This window comes from Scyliorhinus torazame, chromosome 22, assembly GCF_047496885.1.
Source record: "Scyliorhinus torazame isolate Kashiwa2021f chromosome 22, sScyTor2.1, whole genome shotgun sequence".
Classification (NCBI taxonomy): domain Eukaryota; kingdom Metazoa; phylum Chordata; class Chondrichthyes; order Carcharhiniformes; family Scyliorhinidae; genus Scyliorhinus; species Scyliorhinus torazame.
In genome coordinates, this window is record NC_092728.1 from 100,385,051 (window position 1) to 100,410,355 (window position 25,305).

The 25,305-nt window shown below is 45.8% G+C and overlaps 1 protein-coding gene across 3 annotated transcripts in view; it reads right to left on the minus strand.

Moving 5' to 3' along the window:
- The window catches only part of LOC140399272 (nucleus accumbens-associated protein 2-like), a 134,477-nt gene extending 110,497 nt beyond the window's left edge, over positions 1-23,980 (minus strand). For 2 of the 3 annotated variants that reach the window (XM_072488732.1, XM_072488731.1), the window contains exon 1: positions 23,861-23,980. Coding sequence is in view for 1 of the 3 variants with exons in the window: in XM_072488731.1 (XP_072344832.1) it covers positions 23,861-23,877 (17 nt within the window). In the remaining 2 variants the exon portion in view is untranslated. Of the gene's footprint in view, positions 1-23,041; positions 23,122-23,860 lie in introns of those variants that run through there. The other variant, XM_072488733.1, reaches the window with a different exon arrangement.
- Positions 23,981-25,305: the final 1,325 nt, after the last annotated feature.

Below are 25,305 nucleotides of genomic sequence, written 5' to 3' on the forward strand. Positions count from 1 at the left end.
ATCACCTGTCATCTCCATCAGCTGTTGCTAAAAATCTGGGACAGATAATAAATTCCTGCTTACATTAGGGGTGCCGTCATCACCACCATCTGCAAAAGGAGAGAAAGCGGCTGTGAGAACTACCAAAGGAATTTCCCTTCTGTCCATCGCCAGGAAGATCATCGCCCAAATCCTCGCTAGCCACCTGCTCTCAGTCTCTGAGGAAATCCTTCCAGGAAGACAGTCTGGCTTCCGACCAAACCGTGGAACAGTGGACATGATTTTCTTTTCTCGGCAACTTCGAGAGAAATGCCATTAGCAACACTCACCAAAAGAAATAAGACTGAAACCTTGGAGGTCAAGAATGGAGTCAAACAGGACCTTCCTTCACCTTGTCAAGAGCAAGCTTCCCAGTAGAGTAGACATAGTCTACAGGATGGATGGAAAACTTTTAACTGGTTTAAATTCAAGAAGAAAACACAACACTGAACTCGGTCTCAGCCTCAAGTTGATTCAGGAACTTTACCAACCCACCCCTAGACAAGATCCAGTCTGTCCCATCATAGGTTTACCATCATAGGTTTACCAGACTGATTGCAGGGATGGCGGGACTGTCATATGATTGTTCTCACTGGAGTTCAGAAGAATGAGGGGGGATCTCATAGAGACTTATAAAATTCTAACAGGACTAGACAGGGTAGATGCAGAGATGATGTTACCAATGAGGAGTGTGTCCAGAACCAGGAGTCACAGCCTGAGGATTCAGGGTAAACTATCTTCTATGTATCTATGTATGTATCAAAATCAACAACTTTACCAACCCATCGTGGGGTAAGATCCGGCCTCTCCCATCAAGATCAACAGAGAAACCCTCCAAAAAGTGGAACATTTCCCACACATGGGAAGCCACCGCTTTTCCAAGGCTGACATTGATGCAGAGATCCAACATCCAACACCACAGCCAATCCGCGATCGCCTCCTTCGAACGTCCAAGGACAAGAATGTTTTCCAACCACGACATCCGGTTGACACCAAGATGCTGGTGTATAAGGTGGTCGTCCTCCCAACTCTTCTATAGGGCTCAGAAGCCTGGACTACTTGGAACAAGACGCCACCTCAAGCCCTGGAGAGGTATCATCCACCCAAGACAGATTCTCCGCAGAAGCTGGAAGGACAGGCATATTAACATCAGTATCCTTGAAGGAGCCAAGAGCACCAGTATCGAAGCCATGATCACCCAAAATCAACTCTGCTGGGCCGGCCATGTGCTTAGGACGTCACTGTGTCAACGGCCAAAGCACATCTTCTTTATTCAGCTCAAGTAAGGCTTCCGAACAAGAGGACGACAAAGCAAGTGCTTGAAAGACCCTGAAGGCTTACCTCAAGAAATGCAACAACGACGTCAATGCCTAGGAGACCCTTGGCAGAAGAACCTCCTGATTGAAGAGGCACAATTCTTCACGGACACCTGACGGCAAGAGGACGTCCAGAAAGGGAGCCCGAAAACCAGCGATCTAGAGTCCAAGCACCAATCCCACCTCCTGGAAACATCTGTCAAGCTTGCAGTCAAAGTTGGGGCTCTAGGATCGGGTTTGCCAGCCATGCAAGAACAGAATACATGGCCAGTAACATGAAGTTTCTTGTATGAACAATCATTCTCATTAGTGAGTGATTGCCGAAAATGGTGAATGAAATTGGCACGGTTAGGTCCCACACAAAAGACTTAAAGATATCACTGGACGGGCAGAATCATCTTTTCTCCTTCCCACATCATAAAATGAAATCCTATTCAAATTACATGGGTTAAACTCAACTCAGTTAAAATTTTTATTTTGTTCTTAAAGTTACAAAGTCTTTTTTTAAAATTTTAGAGTACCCAATTCATTTTTTCCAATTAAGGGACAATTTAGCGTGGCCAATCCACCTACCCTGCACATCTTTTGGTTGTGGGGGTGAAACCCACGCAAACACGAGAGAATGTGCAAACTCCACACAGTCAGTGACCCAGAACCGGGATCGAGCCTGGGGCTTCGGCGCCGTGAGGCAGCTATGCTAACCACTGCACCACCGTGCTGCCCCCAAAAGTTACAAAGTCAATGTGTAGAGTAGACAGGGCAAGCCCTTAATCCATCTCCTTGCTTGCGCCAAAAAAACAATTTGAACTGAAATTTAATCAAATTCATGGTCTCCATAAGAGACATACAAGATGGATGCTGACATGAAAAGGGATTGCACCTCACCTTCGGCTTGATCTGATTCTTGATCTCAGCCAAAAGACCAAGATACAGGAGTAGTGATTGGGAACCAGCATTGAAAGTCTGAGGAGCTTTAATATATGCTCCAGTGCTCAGTCTTCAGAAATACCTAGCAATCACACCAGCAGCTTTGTGTTAAGCTCTCAGCTCAACATCTCAATTTTTTCCTACCAAGACTAGTAACTGCCAGGCCATTGCTCTAGTGACAGATAGCTGTAAAAAGTCTCCAGATGCACCCCAAACTTGGAATGTAAAAAGCTATCATTTAATTCCACAGCTAGGGCTTTCTCAGAGCTCAATTAAATACATGCTCAGTATAGTGTTTCACTCCAATCTCAATGATATGCACATCATTTCCACATTTAGTAACCACTGTCCAGTTACAGTTTATTCCTGGTAATTCCAAGTACTTTTTGCACGACAAAATTGCTTTTAAAAATGATCAGAGTGTAGGTTAAGTAACTTCGAATGAGGCATAGACTTTACCCAGATTGCCCAGTGAGGCAAATTAAATAAACTTGAGACATGTAAAAAGTAGCCTCTTAAGCTGGGTCCTAAAATTAGATTACCAATCTGAACTTTATCAAATGCATGCATTTAATATTGCATATTTCAGGTTTAAAGATGTAATTTGGCAGCAAATTTGTAAAAGTGCAATATTTGAACAACTGGATGAAATATTACCAAATATTCTAATCAAGCACCGAGTCAATTGTGTATTTATAATTACCAGAGTTCTCCTACCTGATTCCAAACAGAACAATTTATTGGGTTTTGGTAAGATTTTTAAATCCATTATTAAAGATAAGGTCGTGGAATGCTGGGAAATGCATGATAAAATAGGACTGAGTCAACATGGCTTCGTCAAGGGGAGGTCAGGTCTGACAAATCTGTTAAGAGTTCTTTGAGGAAGTAGAACGTAGAACATAGTGCAGAAGGAGGCCATTCAGTCCATCGGGTCTGTACCAACGAATTTAAACCCTCACTTCCACCCTATCCCCGTCACTAATAGCCCCTCCTAACCTTTTGGGGCAATTTATCATGGCCAATCCACCTAACCTGCACATTTTTTGACTGTGGGAGGAAACCGGAGCACCCGGAGGAAACCCACGCAGACACGAGGAGAACATGCAGACTCCGCACAGACAGTGACCCAGCGGGTTAACAAGTAACAAGGAAGTTGGATGTGAATTATTTAGATTTCCAGAAGGCCTTTGACAAGGTGCCGCATAGGAGACTGTTGAATAAGTTAAGAGCCCATGGTGTTAAGGGTAAGATCCTGGATAAGAGGATTGGCTGAATGGCAGAAAGCCGAGAGTGGGGATAAAGGGGTCTTTTTCAGGATGGCAGCCAGTGACTAGTGGTGTACCTCAGGGATCGGTGCTGGGACGACAACTTTTCACAATATGCATTAATGATCTGGAGGAAGGAACTGAAAATGAAATGATGAAATGAAAATCACTTGTCACAAGTAGGCTTCAAATGAAGTTACTGTGAAAAGCTCCTAGTCGCCACATTCCGGCACCTGTTCGGGGAGGCTGGTACGGGAATTGAACCGTGCTGCTGGCCTACCTTCGTCTGCTTTCAAAGCCAGCAATTTAGCCTTGTGCTAAACCAGCCCCTGGAACTGAAGGCACTGTTGCGAAGTTTGCAGATGATACAAAGATGTCTGGAGGGGCAGGTAGTATTGAGGAAGCAGGCGGGCTGCAGAAGGACTTGGGCAGGCTAGGAGAGAGGGCAAAGAAGTGGCAGAAGGAATACAATGTGGAAAAATATGAGGTTATGCATTTTGGAAGGAGAAATGGAGGCATAGACTATTTTCTATATGGGAAGATGCTTAGGAAATCAGAAGCACAAAGGAACTCGAGAGTCCTTGTTCACGATTCTCTTAAGGTTAACGTGCCGGTTCAGTTGGCAGATAGGAAGGCAAATGCAATGTTAGCATTCATGTCAAGAGGGCTAAAATACAAGACCGGGGATGTACCTCTGAGGCTATTTAAGGCTCTGGTCAGACCCCAATTGGAGTACTGTGAGCGGTTTTGGGCCCCGTATCTAAGGAAGGATGTGCTGGCCTTGCAAAGGGTCCAGAGGAGGTTCACAAGAATGACCCATGGAATGAAGAGCTTGTCGTATGAGGAACGGTTGAGGACTCTGGGTCTGTACTCGTTGGAGTTTAGAAGGAGGAGGGGGGGATCTTATTGAAACTTACAGGATACTGCGTGGCTTGGATAGAGTGGACGTGGAGAGGATGTTTCCACTTGTAGGAAAAACTAGAATCAGAGGACACAATCTCAAGACTAAAGGGACGATCCTTTAAAACAGAGATGAGGAGGAATTTCTTCAGCCAGAGGGTGGTGAATCTGTGGAACTCTTTGCCGCAGGAGGCTGTGGAGGCCAAATCAGAGTGTCTTTAAGACAGAGATAGATAGGTTTTTGACCAATAAGTGGATCAGGGATTATGGGGGAAGGGGAATGGGGATGAGAAAAATATCAGCCACGATTGAATGGCGGAGCAGACTCGATGGGCCGAGTGGCCTAATTCTGCTCCTATGTCTTATGGACTTATCGTCTTAATGCATAAACATAGAATAGGGATGAAAATTAACAACAGTCTGCTGACCAAAACCAATAGTTTTACCACAAACCAACGAAGTTTAAGAAAACGCACCAATGACTGCCAAATTACAAAAGTACCAACACTTGAAATGTAATTGGCTGTAAAGGGTTTTGGGAACATATCTTCCTCCTCCCCACCGCCCCCCCCCCCCCAACCCCCAAACAATATATCTACCCTGAATGACCAGACATTCCAAGATAATTCTTAAAGTATACGGTTCCTCTTCCAATACTGAAGTCTCGCTGAAATAGCAAGACAAAGGAACATTTCTTGAAAACACTGCTTATATGCAAAGTTTACAGGATTAAAAACAGAAACGAAAGTCCTTTGTTATAGAAACACTGGCGCCACGGAGCCTGCTGAGATTGGCACACACCAACACATTTCTCCTGAGAGAAGTGTCCAGCATATAAATTGTGAAATCTTGCAAGGTTTTAAGTCAGTGGAATATGCCATTTCCCACCCCACCCTTTACATATCAGAAGCATATTTTGCAATAGATACAAACTGATCAAAGCACTCCCTCAAAAATGAACCAATTCCATCAGCAATGCTTTGAAGGTCATCAACTTTCAAAAAGTATTCAGATCGCCGCTAGCCAGAGCAGTATTTGATGCCCAAAAACACATTCCTGAGCCATAAAGAACCAAGTCTGTAAATTACAACTTCTCCACCCATCCTTTAACAGAATTTCCATTTGAGCAGGATACAGCTTCACAAACTATCCAAATTTTTTTATACCCAAAATACAATATTCAACTGCACGAGTGTAAACTAAATCAAGTTTATAACAAAACCAGAAAATGTTGAATAAACTCAGCATCTGTGGCGAGAGAAACAGAGTGCGCGTTGAGTCCATATGATTGTTCTATGTAGAAGTCATATCGATCCAAAACATGAACTGTTTCGCTCTCCAGATGCGGCAGACCTGCTGAGTTTATCCAGCATTTCTGCTGAGTTCATCCAGCATTTTTTTAAATTTAAGATTTTCAGTATCTGCAGTATTTTGCTTTCAAACCAAGTTTATAATGTTTTACTTGCAAGTGAATTGCAAAAAATGGGTCAATGAGGAAGTACTGCAGGTTTTATATGCAGCGACGAGGTCATCTCTAAATAACCATGTCCACAATGAATCTAATAGAAAAATAATTTGATTTTTAAATACATAATCCAGAAACAATAAAGTCAAGGATCCGAGTCCATTTCAAAGGACAATACCAAGGCTGCAAAGGACAACATCAAGGCTGATGAGGGAACAGAAGGTACAAATTGACAACACGATGGTGCCAACCTCACAGGTAACAGAAGGAAAAGTTGATTAATGGAGATAAACAAGTTGTCAGGTTTTAGGAAAGAAAAAATAAATGCAGGAGACTGTTGAGTGAGCACTGATTTCAATCACATGAAATCTCCTTTGGCTTTGCAGTCTTGGAAGAAAAAAAAAGACTAATTTATATAAAATTTTTCGCAACTAAAGCACTTTTGGAGTGTAGTCACTGTTGTAGGAACCGCGGCAACCAATTTGCACACATCATCCACTCATAATTCAGGGGAAAGTGATCAGATCAATTTTTGAGACCTATTGAGCATGGAATATTGGCCAGGAACACAAGGCATCACTTCCTTGTACCTCTTTAAAATTGTGTCATGGGATGTTTTTATGTCTTATCTGAAAGACGGCGCTTGATAGTACAGCACTCTCAATACTGAGCCACTGCACCGGAATGCCAGCCTTCCCAGTACTCAATTCTGGGATTGGATCTTAAAGCCTACAACCTTCTGATTTAGAGGAGAGTTTGTTGGAAACTGAGCTATGGCTGACAAGCCATAAAATGTAAATAGTGCTTTATAACTGTTAGTCAGTGTTGAGATTTATTTTCATAATCAATATGTAGATTTCTCCAACTCTCTTTTTGCTGTAATAGGATTTATATAGTACCTTTTAAGGGAATGAAATGTCCCAAGTTACTTCACAGGAACATTATAAAGCAAAGCATGGCACAGAGCCACAGAAGGAGATACTAGATCAGATGGCTAAAATCTTGATCAGAGTTAAAGGATCAAAGCAAGATAGAAAGGTGGACAGGTGTCAGAGGGTGGGGCATTCCAAACCTTAGGACCTAGGCAACTGAAGGCACCATTGGAACAATTAAAATTAGGGATGCACAACTCGTACCACAAAGGATAGTTGAAGCGAAATAGAGATGTAGTTATGGAGAAGCTAATTAAGTACAGGAGAAAGGAATAGAAGGATATGGCAATAGGGTTAAATAAGTAGAGGAGGATCATGTGGGATATAATGCTAGCATAGAGTAGTTAGGTCATTTTTTTTCTTTCCCAGGATATGGGCTCGGTGACCACCATTGGTTGCTCATCCATAATTGCCCTGGAGAAGGCAGTGATTTGTCTTCTTGAACCACTGCAATACATGCAATATACACACACCCATGATGCTGTGAGGAAGTGTGTTCCAGGATTTTGACACTGATATAACTCCCAAGAGCAGATGGTGTGTGGCTTGGAGGGGATCTTGCAGGTGGTGGTGGTCTCATGCATCTTTTGTCCTTTGAGGTGGTAGAGGCCGGGGGCTTTGAAGGTGGTGTCAAAGGAGACTTAGTGACTTGCAGTAGTGCACCTTGTAGATAATACACACTGCTGCCACTGTGCGTCAGTGTGGTGGGAGTGAATGTTTTAGGTACTGGAGGGGATGCCAATCAAATGGATTACTTTGTCCAGGATGATGACAGCTTCTGGCGTATTGTTGGAGCTGCACTCATCCAGACAAGTGGAGAGTATTCCATCACACTCCTAACTTGTAAACGGTGCTCAGGCTTTGGGGAGTCAGGTTACATAATTCTTGCTCTTATAGACATAGCAATTATATGGCTGGTCCAGTTCAGTTTCTGGTCAATGGTAACCTACAGGATGTGGATGGTAGGGGGTTCAGCACTGATAATGCCACAAAATGTCATGGGGAGATTCTCTCTCATTGGATATGGCCATTGCCTGCCATTAGTGCAGCACAAATGTAATTAGCCACTTATCAGCCCATGTGTGAACGTTGTCCTGGCCTTGTTCCATATGGACAGTGACTGCTTCATTGTCCAAGGAATCACAAATGTAATCAACATTGCGCAGTCATCAGTAAACATCCCCACTTCCAACCTTATGATGATGGAGGGAAGGTCATTGATGAAACAGCTAAAAATGGTTGGTCGGAGAATACTACCCTGAGGAACACCTGCAACAACATCTAAGGATTGAGATGATTGACCTCCAACAACACAAAATCTTCCTTTTGCTAGGTATGTCTCCAACCATAGAGAGTTTTCCCCGATTCCCACTGACTCCAGTTTTGATAGGGCTACTAGACGCCAGCCCTCCGTCTCTCCCCGCCGCCCCAGATTACCATTGACTTCAATTTTGCTCTGCGATGCCACACTCCGTTAAATGCTACCTTGATGTCACCTCACCCGAGTTCAACTCTTTTTCCCCCATGTTTGGACTAAAACTATAATGAGGTCAGGAGCCAAGTGGCCCTAGCAGAATCCAAACTGAGCATAACTGAGCAAGTTATTGCACTGCAAGTGCAGCTTGATAGCAGAGTGAACAACACCTTCCTTCACTTTGCTGATGGCCTGTTTGTACTGCAAATTCTATGTAAAATTAATTTTCTGGAAACACAGCATTCTGAAACTAAAATCTTTGTTGTGGTTCTTCAGGCATTTTGCTGAGTTGGTGAAATACCTGCATAAATCAACCATTGCTATATATGCATTGTCAATGGTATAAAAAATAAAAATAAGCTCTGCTGGGATTCCCGAAACAGAGCGGCACAGTAGTACAGTGGTTAGGACTGCTGCTTCACAGCACCAGGGCCCCAGGTTCAATTCCCACTTGGGTCACTGCCTGTGCGGAGTCTGCACGTTCTCCCCGTATTGGTGAGAGTTTCCTCCGGGTGCTCCGGTTTCCTCCCATAAGTCCTGAAAGATGTGCTTGTTAGGTGAATTGGACATTCTGTGTTCTCCCTCTGTGTATCCGAACAGGTGCCGGAGTGTGGCACCTAGAGGATTTTCACAGTAACTTCATGTAAGCCTACTTGTGACAATAATAAAGATTACTGCATGCAGTTTTAGCACTAATCAGCAGCTTATTTTAAAAACGAGATTAAAACCACACTGCCCGACCATCACTCACCGTTAAACTTGCTCTGTGCCCTCCCTGCCAGCCTTGCCTTCTTCTCTCTAATAAAGTAGATTCAATTGCATAGAGATATTGACCAATAGATTAACTAAACTGGATAAACAGGAGAATAAAATGGAGTGTCAAGAACTTTAAAAAGGAAAAAAAGAAACATATTTTTGGTAGATTAAATGCAAACTCTTCAATACATCTTCTAGTTAGCCAATTATGAATCTTCAGTCCATGATGCATCATGCTGATAGTTAAACTGCTTACAGTAGTTAAGACTTGGATGGATCACGCTGTGCATTTAAAACATTAATTAACAGCACCAACAGCAAATGGTATTTTCAGCCCACAGACTGAAACCATGCTGTTACTTCGCATCGATTGGGGAAGTTGTGAAATGACTCAGGAACGCACACATTGTGCTCTTTACATATTATCATAGCTATTGCCCAGACCTGCACATTTTACTTAACCTTCTAATCCAGGTCGTGTAAATAAAATATACTGTGAGCTGTTAGTTCAATCAGCGATGAAATAGCTGTCACACAAACTCTCACTTTAATATAAACAATGTCAGACAAGTTCCTACTGCTTGGAGCACAGGGTGAATTAAAGGGGAGAGACCATCTAAAATTGCAACATGAGGCAAAGATCTAATTTCCAGCCCGTCAGAGTCTTATTGTAAAGTGACCCAACTAATAATACTTGATTTGAACTATTTAAAGCTAGTTCTATAAATAAGGCTATGTTTATTATGCATTGTTATAGAATTTTATTAGTAGTGGAGTTAGCTACTTTAAATTCTACACAAGCCCTAAATATTCTTCACAGCAGTAGCTTGATTCTTTTCATGGAACTGCTATTTACATCATATAAAGTAGGGTCCAGAAGGTTTTGATTGATTGATTTATTGTCACATGTACCGAAGTGCAGTGAAAAGTATTTTTCTGTGGCCAAGGGAACTTGCACAGTAGACAAAACAAATAATCAACAAAGTGCATCAACAAATAGTGATTGGTTACAAAGCAAATACATGAGCAAGAGCAGCATAGTGCATCCTCCTATTTTAAAATACTGAAATGGCCTGAATGTGCATTTGACAATAAATCAAATGTGCATTTTACTATTGTCTGTGATCAAAGTGTTTGTGTGAGGTTAGCATTTCTTTTCCCATGGTGTGGCTGTCCCAAGCTATGGCGAATTTTTTAAATAAAGATTATTTATTATCATGCACTTTCCCAAGGTTTTAATGCAATATCTCACACACTGCCACACAAAGTTGAGATACAGATGAAGAAAAATTACAATCAGAAGTGGCAATAATTTTGGTCTTTTTTCGTAGTACGCCTGTAGTTTCTCAGTTGAATTGATACTTTTGTTAGATTGTCAGCCTTGAAAAGCAGAGGAATTACAGTACGTTGTAATGCTTCTTGTAGTTGAATTTCCAGGAGGCTGGGTTTCATGTGAACTTGAAGTCAGATCAGACATGGGGACACCACCTCCTCCCTCGTTCAAAGGTGTCGATGTTCTACCATTGCTGAGGAGGTTCATACCCCTTGTGGCAGATTCTAGGACCAGAGGGCACAATCTCAGAGTAAGGAGTCGCACATTTAAGACACTGGAGGAGGAATTTCTTCTCTTGAGGGTAGTAAGTCTGTGGAATTCTTTACCACATAGGGCTGCAGAGGTTGGGTTACGTTCAAGACTGAGATAGAAAGATTTATAATCATGGGAATGGAGATAAGCAGGAAAGTGGGGTTGAGGATCATATCAGATCAGTCATGACCTCATTGAATGGCACAGCAGACATGATGGGCCGAACGGCCTACTTTTGCTCCGACATAGCATGGTCGTATGGTCTACCTTTCAGTAGGTTCGATGGATTTTCGGATGTTGTTTCATATCTAAACAGCTTCTGTTATTTTTTAAAAGCAGCGTTACCAATTATGGCTGCCATAAATCATGTGACCCATTACCAGTTCAAAGTCCTCCTTCCAAAAAAAAAGTGGGTTGTTTTTTCCCCCCCCACATCGTGTGTTTTAGCCTTTCACACATTGAGAGCTTTTGAGACAGCCAAAATAGCCATTCAATTCAAATTACTCTTGGAATGTCTTTCACGATAAGGACAATGAATTTTGATGGCGCTATTGCCCTGGATGACAAGAAGATAATGCCAAAATCAACATGTTGTCAGCTTTCGTAAATATGTAGTTTTAAAATTTGTAATATCTTTAGGCCTGTACTGACCACGACAAAACCATGCCATCGATCTTTTAAATCACAATCTGTCTTCTTGTAATGTCATTTTTTTTATATTAATGTGTAGATTCTTTCACAATTCTTATTAGATTTGATTCTTGAAAGAAAGAAAACATCAAATCTAATTGAAGCAATGCTGGTTAATGGATAATTATTGCCCTTGAGGCCAGTTAGAACTCTCCTCCCCTTCTTTGTACATCCACCAGAGAACACAAATAGGGCCTTGCTTTAATGGCTCATCAAAAAAAAAGCATCTCCTACACTGGGGGGGACAAAGTCAATCAGTGACCCCACAAACTGACACCTATAGAGAAAGTATCAATCTGAATCATTGAATTTGCTATATTGGTCAACAAAGTGAGGGACCTATTGCTGGGCATACCAACATAGCATAGGGTGAGGAAAGTGTAGAGAAAAAGACTGCAAATACAGCAAGAATATCAGAGGTAAACTTTGCAAATGCTATAAGCAAGTAACCAGAATGGTGTCCAATACTGATAATCTCAGTTAATACTGCTCACAAGGATCCATCCACTATAGGGAAATTGAAACTGCCAACCCATCAGGCTCAATCACGCATACGAACTTTAGATTGTGCTCTGCTAAAAATAAACCGATTAAATCAATACTGCATAATATTCTCACTTCAGGGCTAGGAAAGATTGTACTTCTTAGAGACCCACAATCAGTGCAGCATGCTTCTATTGTACAGTAATTTAAGACTTCATGAATTTATCACCAGCTCTTTGCACAGGCTCTCAAGAGGCTAACTTAAAATACATAAGATATCTCTGTATCTTGTTTCTCTGTCGAAGACCCAAAGCTACGTTTTGCTGGAGTGAAGATCCCATGTTAACGAATTGCCCTGGGTAACAACCAGTAGGCAAGGGAACCAGTGCTTGCTAGTTACCTGCAATGGGGATGATGTCAATCCTGGCATCTGCAAGAGAGTGCTGCATGATGGGGAACATAAGCAACATTCTCATCACAAAGGAAATCACTTCTACCCTTTTACAACAAAGTCTTTCAAAGCTCAGTAACATTAACCTACCATGACAAGTTAAAAGGTGTCTCGCAGACTTCCGGTTGCGGCTATGCCTAGGTAGGTCGCACATTTGGCAGCTCCCGCCGGGACGGACTTTTGGCCTCGTCAGAGGGGCCCCAACGGCAATTGTTCGACGGCTTCCAGTGTAGGAAGGTGACAGCAAGGTCCCCCCGACAGTATATGGATTGTACCAGGAGTGGAGCGGTTAAAAAAGTGATCCTGGTGCAGCGGAAAGTGCAAGAGAGGAAAAGCAAGATGGCGGCGGGTGGAGACCAAGCAGCGTGGGCGCAGGAGCAGCAGGAGTTTCTTAAACGCTGCTTCAAGGAGCTGAAGACAGAAATACTGACGCCAATGAAGGCGGCAATTGAGAAGATTGTGGAGACCCAGAAGGCCCAAGGGGCGGCGATCCGGGAGGTGCGGCAAAAAGGCTCGGAGAACGAGGACGAGATCTTGGGCCTGGCGGTGAAGGTGGAGGCGCACGAGGCGCTGCACAAGAGCAGGGCGGAAAAATTTGAGGACCTGGAGAATAGGTCGAGGAGGAAGCATCTTCGGATTCTGGGTCTCCCTGAAGGAGTGGAGGGGCCCGATGCCGGGGCATATATGAGCACGATGCTCAATTCGCTGATGGGCGCGGGAGCTTTCCCCGAGGCCCCTCAAGCTGGATACGGCTCATCGGGTCCTGGCAAGGAGACCCAAAGCCAACGAGCCGCCAAGGGCCATAGTGGTGAGGTTCCACCGCTTTATGGACAGAGAGTGTGTCCTGAGATGGGCCAAAAAAGAGCCGAGCAGCAGGTGGGAGAACACGGAGATCCGAATTTACCAGGACTGGAGTGCGGAGGTGGCTAAGAAGAGGGCTGGTTTTAACCGGGCTAAGGCGGTGCTCCATCGGAAGGGGGTGAAGTTCGGGTTGCTGCAGCCAGCACGATTGTGGGTCACGTTCCAAGATCGGCACCACTATTTTGAAATGCCTGATGAGGCATGGAACTTTATCCAGACTGAAAAGTTGGACTCAAACCGAGGGTATGTCGTGGGGGGGATGTTTATTGTGTTTACTGCGTTTGGGGAATGCTCTTTTTGTTTTGGTGCTGGGTGGGGATGGGTGAATGGATTTGATGTGGGGGCTGTGGGAGAGTGTGGGCGTCGGTGTTGGAGGGGCAGGGCCCCGCAGAGGAAGAGGGGGGAGTGGATGCCCGGGGATGGGGAGTTGGGGTCAGGCCGCAAAAAGGACAGCGCCCTCAAAGAAGTCTATAAGGTTTGTGATGCATGACCTACCCTTCACAAACCGTGTTGACTATCTCTAATCAAATTATTCCTTTCCAGATGATTATACATCCTATCTCTTATAAACCTTTCCAAGATTTTGCCCACAACAGATGTAAGGCTCACTGGTCTATAGTTACCAGGGTTGTCTCTACTTCCCTTCTTAACAAGGGGACAACATTTGCTATCCTCCAGTCTTCTGGCACTATTCCGGTAGACAAAGGTGACTTAAAGATCAAAGCCAAAGGCTCAGCAACCTCCTCCCTAGCTTCCCAGAGAATCCTAGGATAAATCCCATCCGGCCCAGGGGACTTATCTATTTTCACACTTTCTAGAATTGCTACCACCTCCTCCTTATGAACCTCACGCCCTTCTAGTCTAGTAGCCTGAATGTCAGTATTCTCCTCGACAACACTATCTTTTTCCTGTGTGAATACTGACGAAAAATATTCATAGCACCTCTCCTAACTCCTCGGACTCCACGCACAACTTCCCGCTACTGTCCTTGACTGGCCCTACTCATTCTTTTATTCCTGACATATCTATAGAAAGCTTTAGGGTTATCCTTGATCCTACCTGCCAAAGACTTCTCATGTCCCCTCCTGGCTCTTCTTAGCTCTCTCTTTAGGTCCTTCCTAGCCAACTTGTAACTCTCGAGCGCCCTAACTGAACCTTCATGTCTCATCTTTACATAAGCCTCCTTCTTCCTTTTGACAAGTGTTTCGACTGCTTTAGTAAACCACTGTTCCCTTGCTCGATCACTTCCTCCCTGCCTGACAGGTACATACTTATCAAGGACAGTCAGTAGCTGTTCCTTCAACAAGCTCCACATTTCCATTGTGCCCATCCCCTGCAGTTTTCCTCTCCATCCGATGCATCCTAAGTCTTGCCTCATCGCATCATAATTGCCTTTCCCCCAGATATAACTCTTGCCCTGCGGTATATACCTAACCCTTTCCATCACTAAAGTAAACGTAATCGAATTGTGGTCACTATCACCAAAGTGCTCACCTACCTCCAAATCTAACACCTGTCCTGGTTCATTACCCAGCACCAAATCCAAAATGGCCTCGCCTCTCGTTGGCCTATCTACATACTGTGTCAGGAAACCCTCCTGCACACATTGGACAAGAACGGACCCATCTAAAGTACTCGAACTATAGCGTTTCCAGTCAATATTTGGAAAGTTAAAGTCCCCCATAACAACTACCCTGTTGCTTTCGCTCCTATCCAGAAGCATCTTTGCAATCCTTTCCTCTACATCTCTGGAACCTTTCGGAGGCCTATAGAAAACCCCTAACAGGGTGACCTCTCTTTTCCTGTTTCTAACCTCAGCCCATACTACCTCAGTAGATGAGTCCTCATCAAACGTCCTTTCTGCCACCGTAATACTGTCCTTGACTAACAATGGCACCCCTCCCCCTCTTTTACCACCTTCCCTGAGCTTACTGAAATATCTAAACCCCGGCACCTGCAACAACTATTCCTGTCCCTGCTCTATCCATGTCTCCGAAATTGGCTACAACATCGAAGTCACATGTACCAACCCATGCCGCAAGTTCACCCACCTTATTCCGGATGCTCCTGGCATTGAAGAAGACACACTTTAAACCACCTTCCTGCCTGCCGGTACACTCCTGCAACTTTGAAACCTTACTCATTACCTCACTACTCTCAACCTCCTGTATACTGGGGCTACAATTCAGGTTCCCAAGCCCCTGCTGAACTAGTTTAAACCCTCCCGAAGAGCATTATGCTTCTATGGGGATCCGTACAGGTCTGAGCCCCCAGCGAGGGAGATGGGGATGTGACGATTCCTGGATCAGCTGAGGTTTCCGAGGGTGGAGGAGGAGAAGGTGGCTGGTTCGGGGGCACCGATTGGGCTGGAGGAGCTGGTTAAAGGATTGGGGAGCATGCAGGCAGGGAAGGCCCCGGGGCCGGATGGGTTCCCGGTTGAATTTTACAGGAAATACGTGGAGCTGCTGGGCCAGTTGCTCGTGAGGACTTTTAATAAGGCGAGGGAGGGGGGGGACCTTGCCCCCGACAATGTCCAGGGCGCTGATTTCTTTGATCTTGAAGCGGGACAAGGATCCATTGCAATGTGGGTCGTATAGACCGATCTCGCTCCTCAATGTTGACGATAAGTTGCTGGCGAAGGTGCTGGCTACGAGAATTGAGGACTGTGTCCCAGGGGTGATTCATGAGGACCAGACGGGTTTTGTGAAGGGTAGGTAGCTAAATACAAATGTGCGGAGGCTCCTCAATGTGATTATGATGCCCTCGGTGGATGGGGAAGCGGAGGTAGTGGCAGCTATGGACGCGGAGAAGGCCTTTGATCAGGTGGAGTGGGAGTATCTTTGGGAAGTGTTGCGGAGGTTTGGGTTCGGGGAGGGGTTCATCAGTTGGGTCAGGCTGCTATATAAAGCCCCGGTGGCGAGTGTGGCTATGAACCGGCGGAGGTCGGGGTACTTTCGGCTGTACCGGGGGACGAGGCAGTGGTGCCCCCTATCCCCTTTGCTGTTTGCACTGGCAATTGAGCCACTGGCCATGGCACTGAGGGAATCTAAGAAATGGAGGGGACCGGGTGTCGTTGTTTGCCGGTGACCTGGTGTTGTATGTTGCGGGAGGGGATGGCGGAGGTCATGCGGATCTTTCGGGAGTTTGGGGACTTTTCAGGGTATAAACTCAAGGTAGGAAAGAGTGAGCTCTTTGTGGTGCATTCAGGGGACCAGTGAAGGGGGATAGACGAGCTACCGCTGGAGAGGGCAGTAAGGAGCTTTCGGTACCTCGGGATCCAAGTAGCTCGGAGCTGGGGGGCCCTGCACAAGCTCAATTTGACGCGGTTGGAGGAGCAGATGGAGGAGGATTTAAAAAGATGGGATATGCTGCCACTCTCACTAGCAGGTTGGGTGCAGTCGGACAAAATGACGGTCCTCCCGAGGTTCCTCTTTGTGTTCCAGTGCCTTCCCATTCTGATCCTCAAGGCCTTTTCAAACGGGTAAGCAGGGGCACCATGGGATTTGTGTGGGCGAATAAGACCCCGAGGGTGAAGAGTATGTTTCTGGTGCATAGCAGGGACAGGGGGGGGGCTGGCACTGCCGAATGTGTGTGGCTATTATTGGGCAGCCAATGTGGCGATGATCCATAAGTGGGTAATGGAGGGAGAGGGGGCAGCGTGGAAGAGGCTAGAGATGGCGTCCTGTGTGAGCACGAGCCTGAGGGCGCTGGTGACGGCACCGCTGCCGCTCTCGCCGACAAGGTACACCACGAGTCCGGTGGTGGCGGCGACGCTGAAGATCTGGGGGCAGTGGAGGCGACACAGGGGCGAGGTGGGAGCCTCGGTTTGGTCACCGATTCGGGAGAATCATCGGTTCATCCCGGGAAGGATGGATGGGGGGTTTCGGAGCTGGCATCGGGCAGGGATTAGAAGAATGGGGGACCTGTTCATCGATGGGACGTTTGCGAGCCTAGGGGCGCTGGAGGAGAAGTTTGGGCTACCCCCGGGAAACGCTTTCAAGTACATGCAAGTGAGGGCGTTTGTGAGGCGGCAGGTGGGGGAATTCCCACTTCTTCCGGCAATTGGGATTCAGGACAGGGTGATTTCGGGTGTATGGGTTGTAGAAGGCGATTTACCAGGAGCTGACGGAAGAGGAGGAGGCCTTGGTGGAGGAGTTAAAGTGCAAATAGGAGGAGGAGCTTGGGGAGGAGATAGATGAGGGTCTGTGGGCTGATGCCCTGAGTAGGGTTAATTCTTCCTCCTCTTGCACCAGGCTCAGCCTAATACAGTTCAAAGTTACTCACAGAGCGCATATGACAGGGGCGAGGTTGAGTAGGTTCTTTGGGGTGGAGGACAGATGTGGGAGGTGCTCGGGGAGCCCGGTAAATCACGTCCAGATTTTCGGGTCGTGCCCGGCACTGGATGGGTTTTGGAGGGGTGTTGCGAGGACTATGTCCAAGGTGGTAAACGCCCGGGTCAATCCGAGCTGGGGATTAGCATTATTTGGGGTGTCGGACGAGCCGGGAGTGCAGGAGGCGAAAGAGGCCAGTATTCTGGCCTTTGCATCCCTGGTAGCCCGGCGGAGGATTTTGCTACTATGGAACGATGCAAAGCCCCCTAGTGTGGAAGCTTGGATCAATGACATGGCAGGGTTCATTAAGCTGGAGAGGATAAAGTTTGCCTTGCGAGGGTCTGTGCAAGGGTTCTCCAGGCGGTGGCAACCATTTCTAGACTATCTCGTGGAGCGTTAGGAGGTGGTCAGCAGCAGCCCAGGGGCGGGGGGGTTCTTTTGGGTGAAGGTGGTTTTGTTTCCCCTATTTTGTGCTTTTAAATGTTATATGGGGGGTTATTGTATATGGGGGAAATCCAATGTATAATTTCTGATTGTTGTGTTTTTGCTTCATTTTTCTTATTGGGGGGGGGGGGGGGGGTATTGAAAATTTGTTGGAAAATTTGAATAAATATATATATATATATTTTTTTTTTTTTTTTTTAAAGGTGTCTCGCAGGATTTAGACAATTCAATAGTTAATTTGACAATCATAGAATTTACAGTGCAGAAGGAGGCCATTCAGCCCAGCGAGTCTGCACCGGCTCTTGGAAAGAGCACCCTACTTAAGCCCACACCTTCACCCTATCCCCGTAACCTAGTAACCCCATCTAACCGAAGGGCAATTTAGCATGGCCAATCCACCTAACCTGCCCATCTTTTGACTGTGGGAGGAAACCGGAGCACCCGGAGGAAACGCATGCACACATGGAGAGAACGTGCAGACTCCGCACAGACAGTGACCCAAGCGGGAATCGAACATGGGACCCTGGTGTTGTGAGACCATAGTGCTACCCACTATGCTGCCGTGCTGCCCCAACTAAGCAGCAGAACTAGCAGTGGCACATAGACACTCTAGATACTGGAATATTGGTGTGGAATATTGGGGCGATACATATCCGATTTCCACAGTTCATTGATTCATCACATAATTTTACTGAACTCTTAAATAAGTTCAGAAAGACTATACTATTAATACTATCAACGTATACTGAGGCTATACAACAGTGTGTTTCTCCTCTATTACAGGATATATATCCACACTCCACTACTGCTGTCTTTTACTTTTAATAACAAACACAGGCAAAGATGAGAAAGTATTTGGGAAGCACAAGAGATGAGATCAAAAATGCTCATGTTGAACAATTTCAGCTGAGAATGCCCTTGGATTGCCCTTTAAGCTGCACTGCATGCTCTAATGATGAAAATCCATTCTTAGGGAAGGAATCATGCCACATTCTAAGTCCTCAAGAGGTCATAAGCAGAGAACACAGAATCAGACTTTTACTTTGGACAATTAAACCACCAACTGGAATTGGAGGCTCCACAAATATCCCCAGCCTCAATGATTGGAGAGTCCTGCATAGCAATGCAAAAGGGGAAAAGCTGAAGCATTACAAAACACACAAGTGAGGCTCAGGGAAGAAGGGAATACTGTATTTCAGATTTGAACCCTTGAGTTTGTTCGCTGAGTATTTTTAACTTCAGGAAACTTTCTTTACTGCTTCACTATTTCTTTCCCATGTGCATTCCTACATATTTCTAATTTTAGACAATCTGTATGAAAACTGTATTTAATTGGTTGTGTGTGAATTATGACAATGTTGAGTATAAAGACATCGCAGCTGAAACAAGATGGCAACCGTACAGCAAAAATGCTTAAGCACCAGACGGAGCTAACTAAGCCACTCACATCAAATGCCTTTCAAAACATGCTGTTGTATAGTCTCAGCATAGAAAGAAGTCGTACAACACCAGGTTAAAGTCCAACAGGTTTGTTTCGAATCACTAGCTTTCGGAGCGCTGCTCCTTCTTCAGGCATTCACCTGAGGAAGGTGCAGCGCTCCGAAAGCTAGTGATTCGAAACAAACCTGTTGGACTTTAACCTGGTGTTGTAAAACTTCTTACTGTGCTCACCCCAGTCCAACACCGGCAGTCTCAGCATAGGTTGATGCCTTTCGAAATTGAGTTTTGCAGAATGAAAAACCAACAAGAATGTGCACATTAATCATCGGAATTTAAGCTAATTGAGCACAGGAATTGCTAAATGAAAAGAAAAACAGCCAGTCTATCTAGTTCACTCTGACTGGACGGAGCACATTCATAACTATTTGAAGAAAGATTCACATCAAGTGAGCAGACAAATGACAGTACAAAGTATATAATGAATGAACTGAAATAGCATTGGGAGACTCAAAGGGTCCTGCAAGTAATAGTAAACTCAGCACTTCCAAAGGGGAGACAGAAATATGGACATAATTAAAAATACAAAAAGAATGTTGGATGCAGTGCAGAACAAGAATGCTGACTAGAGCACACTCAGGAGTGATGTAATTTTGGTTACTATGTCTTCCAACAAAGGTCATGCATGCACGGGGGAGAATCACAACAAGAATAATCCCTGGTGGATAAACTGCGAGAACATGGGCGTCATTCTCCGACCCCCCGCCGGGTCGGAGAATGGCCGTTGGCCGCCGTGAATCCCGCCCCCGCCCCCGCCGAAGTCTCCGCTCCCGGAGATTGGGCGGGGGCGGGAATCCAGCCGCGCCGGTTGGCGGGACCCCCCGCTGGATTCTCCGGCCCGGATGGGCCGAAGTCCCGCCCAGAAACTGCCTGTCCCGCCGGCGTAAATCAAACCTGGTATTTACCGGCGGGACCAGGCGGCGTGGGCGGGCTCCGGGGTCCTGGGGGGGGGCGCGGGGCGATCTGACCCCGGGGGGTGCCCCCACGGTGGCCTGGCCCGCGATCGGGGCCCACCGATCCGCGGGCGGGCCTGTGCCGTGGGGGCACTCTTTCCCTTCCGCCTCCGCTACGGCCTCCACCATGGCGGAGGCGGAAGAGACTCTCCCTACTGCGCATGCGCGGGAAACTTTCGGCGGCCGCTGACGCTCCCGCGCATGCGCGGAGAAACTGACAGCGGCCGCTGACGCTCCCGCGCATGCGCCGCATTTCCGCGCCAGCTGGCGGGGCAACAAACGCCATTTCCGCCAGCTGGCGGGGCGGAAATCCCTCCGGCGTCGGCCTAGCCCCTCAATGTTGGGGCTAGGCCGCCAAAGATGCGGAGACTTCCGCACCTTTTTGCCGGCGCGATGCCCGTCTGATTTGCGCCAGCTTTGGCGCCAGTCGGCGGGCATCCCGCCGTTGGGGGAGAATTTCGCCCCATATATGGAAAGAGATGATTTTTAAAATTCATTTCTTGAGGTGTGGCATCCTTGGCAAGGCCAACATTTATTATTCATCTCTAAATGCCATTGAGAAGATGGTTGTGAGCCACCATGAATGTCTCAATTTATGCAGTACTGATACACCCAGAGTTCTGATAGGAAGGGATTTCCAGCATTTTGACCCAGCAACAGTGAAAGAACGGCCGAATAGTTCCAAGTCAGATGGTGTGTGACTTGAAGGGGAACTTGCTAATTTGTGTTCTCATATGCCCTTGTTCATCTAAGGGGTAGAGGCAGCAGGTTTAGAAGACCCTATCAAAGAAATCCTGGCATGTTGCCACAGTGCACCTTGCAGGCAATTCGCACTGCAGCCACAGTGTGCCAGTGTTAATGTGTTGGATGTGATGCCAATCAAGCGGTGGGAAATTGGGGTAGGGACAAAGTATAATTGCATAATTTTTAGAAGTCTGTGTATATAAACACACATTTCCAGCCCACAAGCCTGATTCCATGCCAGCATTTTATGTAAATATTTATAATGGAAAAACACCACAGAAAGATGTCAGCATTTATATTGGAAAAAAAAAATCACATTGGAAATTGTGAGAATATTTCATAAGTGCAAAACATATTGCCTCACATTTTGTTTATACACTAAGTGAATAAGTCAAATTTCCATTTGAAATATTTTCACTTGCCACCTTTCCTCCAGTAACACTTTTAAAATTTCAACAAATTAAGCTTACCCTGTATTTTGTCTGTTTTAATTACCTTCTTACAACCCTCTATAAAACTTCAAAACTGTTTCAAAAGCCTTGGGCTTTAATTGGATTATTTTTACAACCTCCAAATGATTCTGACCAAGCCTTTGCATTTTGATTATATGCAGTCAGCCAGGTTCCCCAGCACAAATGTCCAAAACTTTACTTCAAGTAAGTGAAATGCTTGGTTAAATTAAAAATGCATCGTCACCTGCTTGGTCAGACTGTTGCACTAGTGATCAGCTTTTGGGGCTAGTTTTTTTAATAATAGTTATTAAAGAAACGATTGTTTCAAATGTATGATTTTGTTTAAGTGACTTGCTTCTTTAACTGGATTTCAAACTGCAATAGAAAAATGTTTCAGGGAATATCTTTCAACATTTTATGATATTAAAAGCTATAAATAAATTTGTATTTTTAGATCATGTGTGCTTATGAAACTTGTATGTTTAGCACCATATAAAATGCAGCTAGATTCAAGGCTGTATGATTCTGGGCATTTGAACAATAATGGTTGATGGGGCAAGTGGACCTTTCCTCATTTTTGACTTTAATAGGATTTCAAATCAGATTATTTTTCGCCACTTTCACATGGACATTTGTTTTTAACAAATAACTGATACATTCAGTCTTTACAAGCCAGCTAGTCAATACAACTTCCCCATCATCCTCAAAAACAGGAAGGCGAGTAACTAAAAAGAACTGCACAATTGTGTTTATGCAACAGAATTATCAGCTTTAGGCACACATGCAAAATTGATAACCCAGTTAACACACTGCCAAGGAAAATGCACTGCTGTGACCTCCAGCTGTACTTTTTACTTCCACTAGAAATATTGGACCCAAACCTTTGGCATTATGCCCATACCCACATTACATACAAATCTGCAGAGAAAATATTGGTAAATTGAAACTAACATGACTCACAAGCAAATTTTGACACCAGGGTTATCCAAGCTTTGTTCTTTGTCATCTACCTAAAGGTATTGTGAAAGCCTTACAGGTCACACCTAAAGATTAAGTGTCAGTTCCATTCATTTCTACATCTCAAACTGCTGACACCAACGTCTCAATGCTCCGATTCACAATTTATTCGAAAGGGAAAACACAGATTCCGATCATCATGCCCCGCCGCATCAATATTACAGAGTAACTTGGAGAATTCAGATTGAATAGTGGTATGTGTTCAACAGCCAAGTTCACCCAATATTTTCATTCTAAAATTACAGAACTGACCTACCAGAGAGAAAATGCCCAATTAGCTATGCACCATACAAACTAGATGACAAGCATAATTGAAAGCCTCAGTAATGTACTGGCAAATGGTAAAAGTTAAATTTGCACAGGTTTCATTTTAAAGTAGCGATATAACATGGTAGTTAAACGAAAATATTTCAGCCGTAACAAGTCACGTAATATAAAATCTATAATAAATCTAGGCGTCACTTTGTAAAGTCATCTTACCATTTCGACATGCCAAAAAGGGGTTAATGGCTGAAATACATGCACCGAAATGTACAGTTGCTTTCAATAATATCTGCAAAAATACTAATCATTTCTAACTCAATGAATCTCAACAAACGCGTAGTTCCTGCATCTATCCCAAGGTGTTGGCGATGGTCCATTCTTCGCAATAAAAACGGCAAGTATGATGCAGAAAGCGCATAAGACGTATAGGCGAGTGTTAACTGTGACCTCCCACCCCCCCAAAAAAAGCATTTCATTTATTAAATGTTACTATTCAATAGAGGATTGAGACGCTTGCAAATATTTAAGAATATATGTGGGTGGGGGTGACGCCTGCATCAAATTTACACTGGTGAGATGATTAGCAAGCTGCTCATGCCCCAGCGTGGAGATCTCGGGGCGGGGGTAATTTCTGCAAACAAGAAAAAGGTGGAAAATAGGGAAGGCTGGAGAAATTGCAGTGATTGGGTGTATAAAACAGTTGCAATCCCCCCCCCCCCCCCTCCTAATCATCAGAGCCTTGCAAACGGGTTGCTGCAGAGGGAAGTTTGGCTGAAGTTCTTGTGATTCCTCTGCAAACTTCCCAGGCTTGAAGCGCCCGCGCGCTTCGAGGATGCCCACCCGGGGCGGCGCGCATGCGCGGCCGGCACCCCGGGGCAGCCCAGTCCCGTCCCGTCCGGACCGCCGGTCGTCGCTAGGCGATTGCCCGGCAACTCCCGGCCTCCGCACTGCCGGCGGTCGGTCCGAGTTCCCCCACCTCGCAAGTCTGTTCGAATCATTGTTTGGGGGGGGGGGGGGGGGGAGAAACTCTTTTACCGGCACTTTATCTCCATTGAGCGGCGATCCCCGCAGTATGTCTCTTTCTTTTCACACACTCTGTCCCCCTCTCTCGGCGCCGGAGAAACAAGCGCAGCTCTCCCACCGCACCGGAAATCAGCCCGCTTGGCAACGGAAGTGACGTCGCCGCCAGCCGCCGGCCACGCGGTATCCCGGCAACCGGCCACGCCCGCTGGTAAACAAAGCCAGGCGCCTGTTCCAGAGCCACTGGAACCCAGGAGCAGCAACTTCACTAAGTCATGGCTCATCTTCTGCCTCCATGCCATTTATTAATAATAATAATAATAATAATCTTTATTAGAGTCACAAGTAGGCTTACATTAACACTGCAATGAAGTTACTGTGAAAATCCCCTAGTCGCCACATTCCGGCACCTAAGTGGGTACACAGAGGGAGAATTCAGAATGTGCAATTCACCTAACGAGCACGTCTTTCGGGATGCCTGGGAGGAAACCGGAGCACCCGGAGGAAACCCACGCAGACACGGGGAGAATGCGCCGACTCTGCCGACAGTGATCCAAGCCGGGAATTGAAACCGGGATCCTGGTGCTGTGAAACAACAGTGCTACCACTGTGCGACATTGCCGAATCATAGGGTTCCTACAGTGCAGAAGGAGGCCATTCGGCCAATTGGGTCCGCGATGACCCCCCCACCCCCCCCCCCATCCTGAAAGAGCACACCCGACCCAATTTATGCACGGGGAGGGCTCGTTGGATTCCATCGGAATCCCGATATTGGGCCACCGTTCAGAGCGGGTGGACAGATACCAAGGTCCTGCAGCGTGGCCCCCCTCTCTCCCCCGCAACGGGTTAAAGGGATATGGGCAACAGGAGAGCAGGTGGATTTGAAACCAGGGAAAGATCAGCCATGATCTGATTGAATGGTGGAGCAGACTCGAAGGGCTGAACTGCCTACTTCTGCTCCTAATGTCTGTTCTATGTCCACCCTGTCCCCAGAACCAAACCTGCATATCCCAGGACACTAAGTGGCAATTTAACGTGGCCAACCCACCTAATCCGCCCAACTTTGGATTGTGGGAGGAAAGCAGAGCATCCAGAGGAAACCCACGCTGACAAGGGGAGAACATGCAAACTCCACAGTTACCCTAGGTCAGAATTGAACCCAGGTCCTTGGCACACTCTGAATTCTCCCTCAGTGTAGACGAGCAGGCGTCAGAGTGTGGCAAATAGGGGATTTTCACAGTAACTTCATTGCAGTGTTAATGTAAGCCTACTTGTGACACCACTAAAGGGTTTGATTCCCCGCTGGGTCACTGTCTGTGTGGAGTCTGCACGTTCTCCCCGTGTCTGCGTGGGTTTCCTCCGGGTGCTCTGGTTTCCTCCCACAGTCCAAAGACGTGCTGGTTAAGTGAATTGGCCATGCTAAATTGCCCTTAGTGACCAAAAAGGTGAGGAGGGGTTAT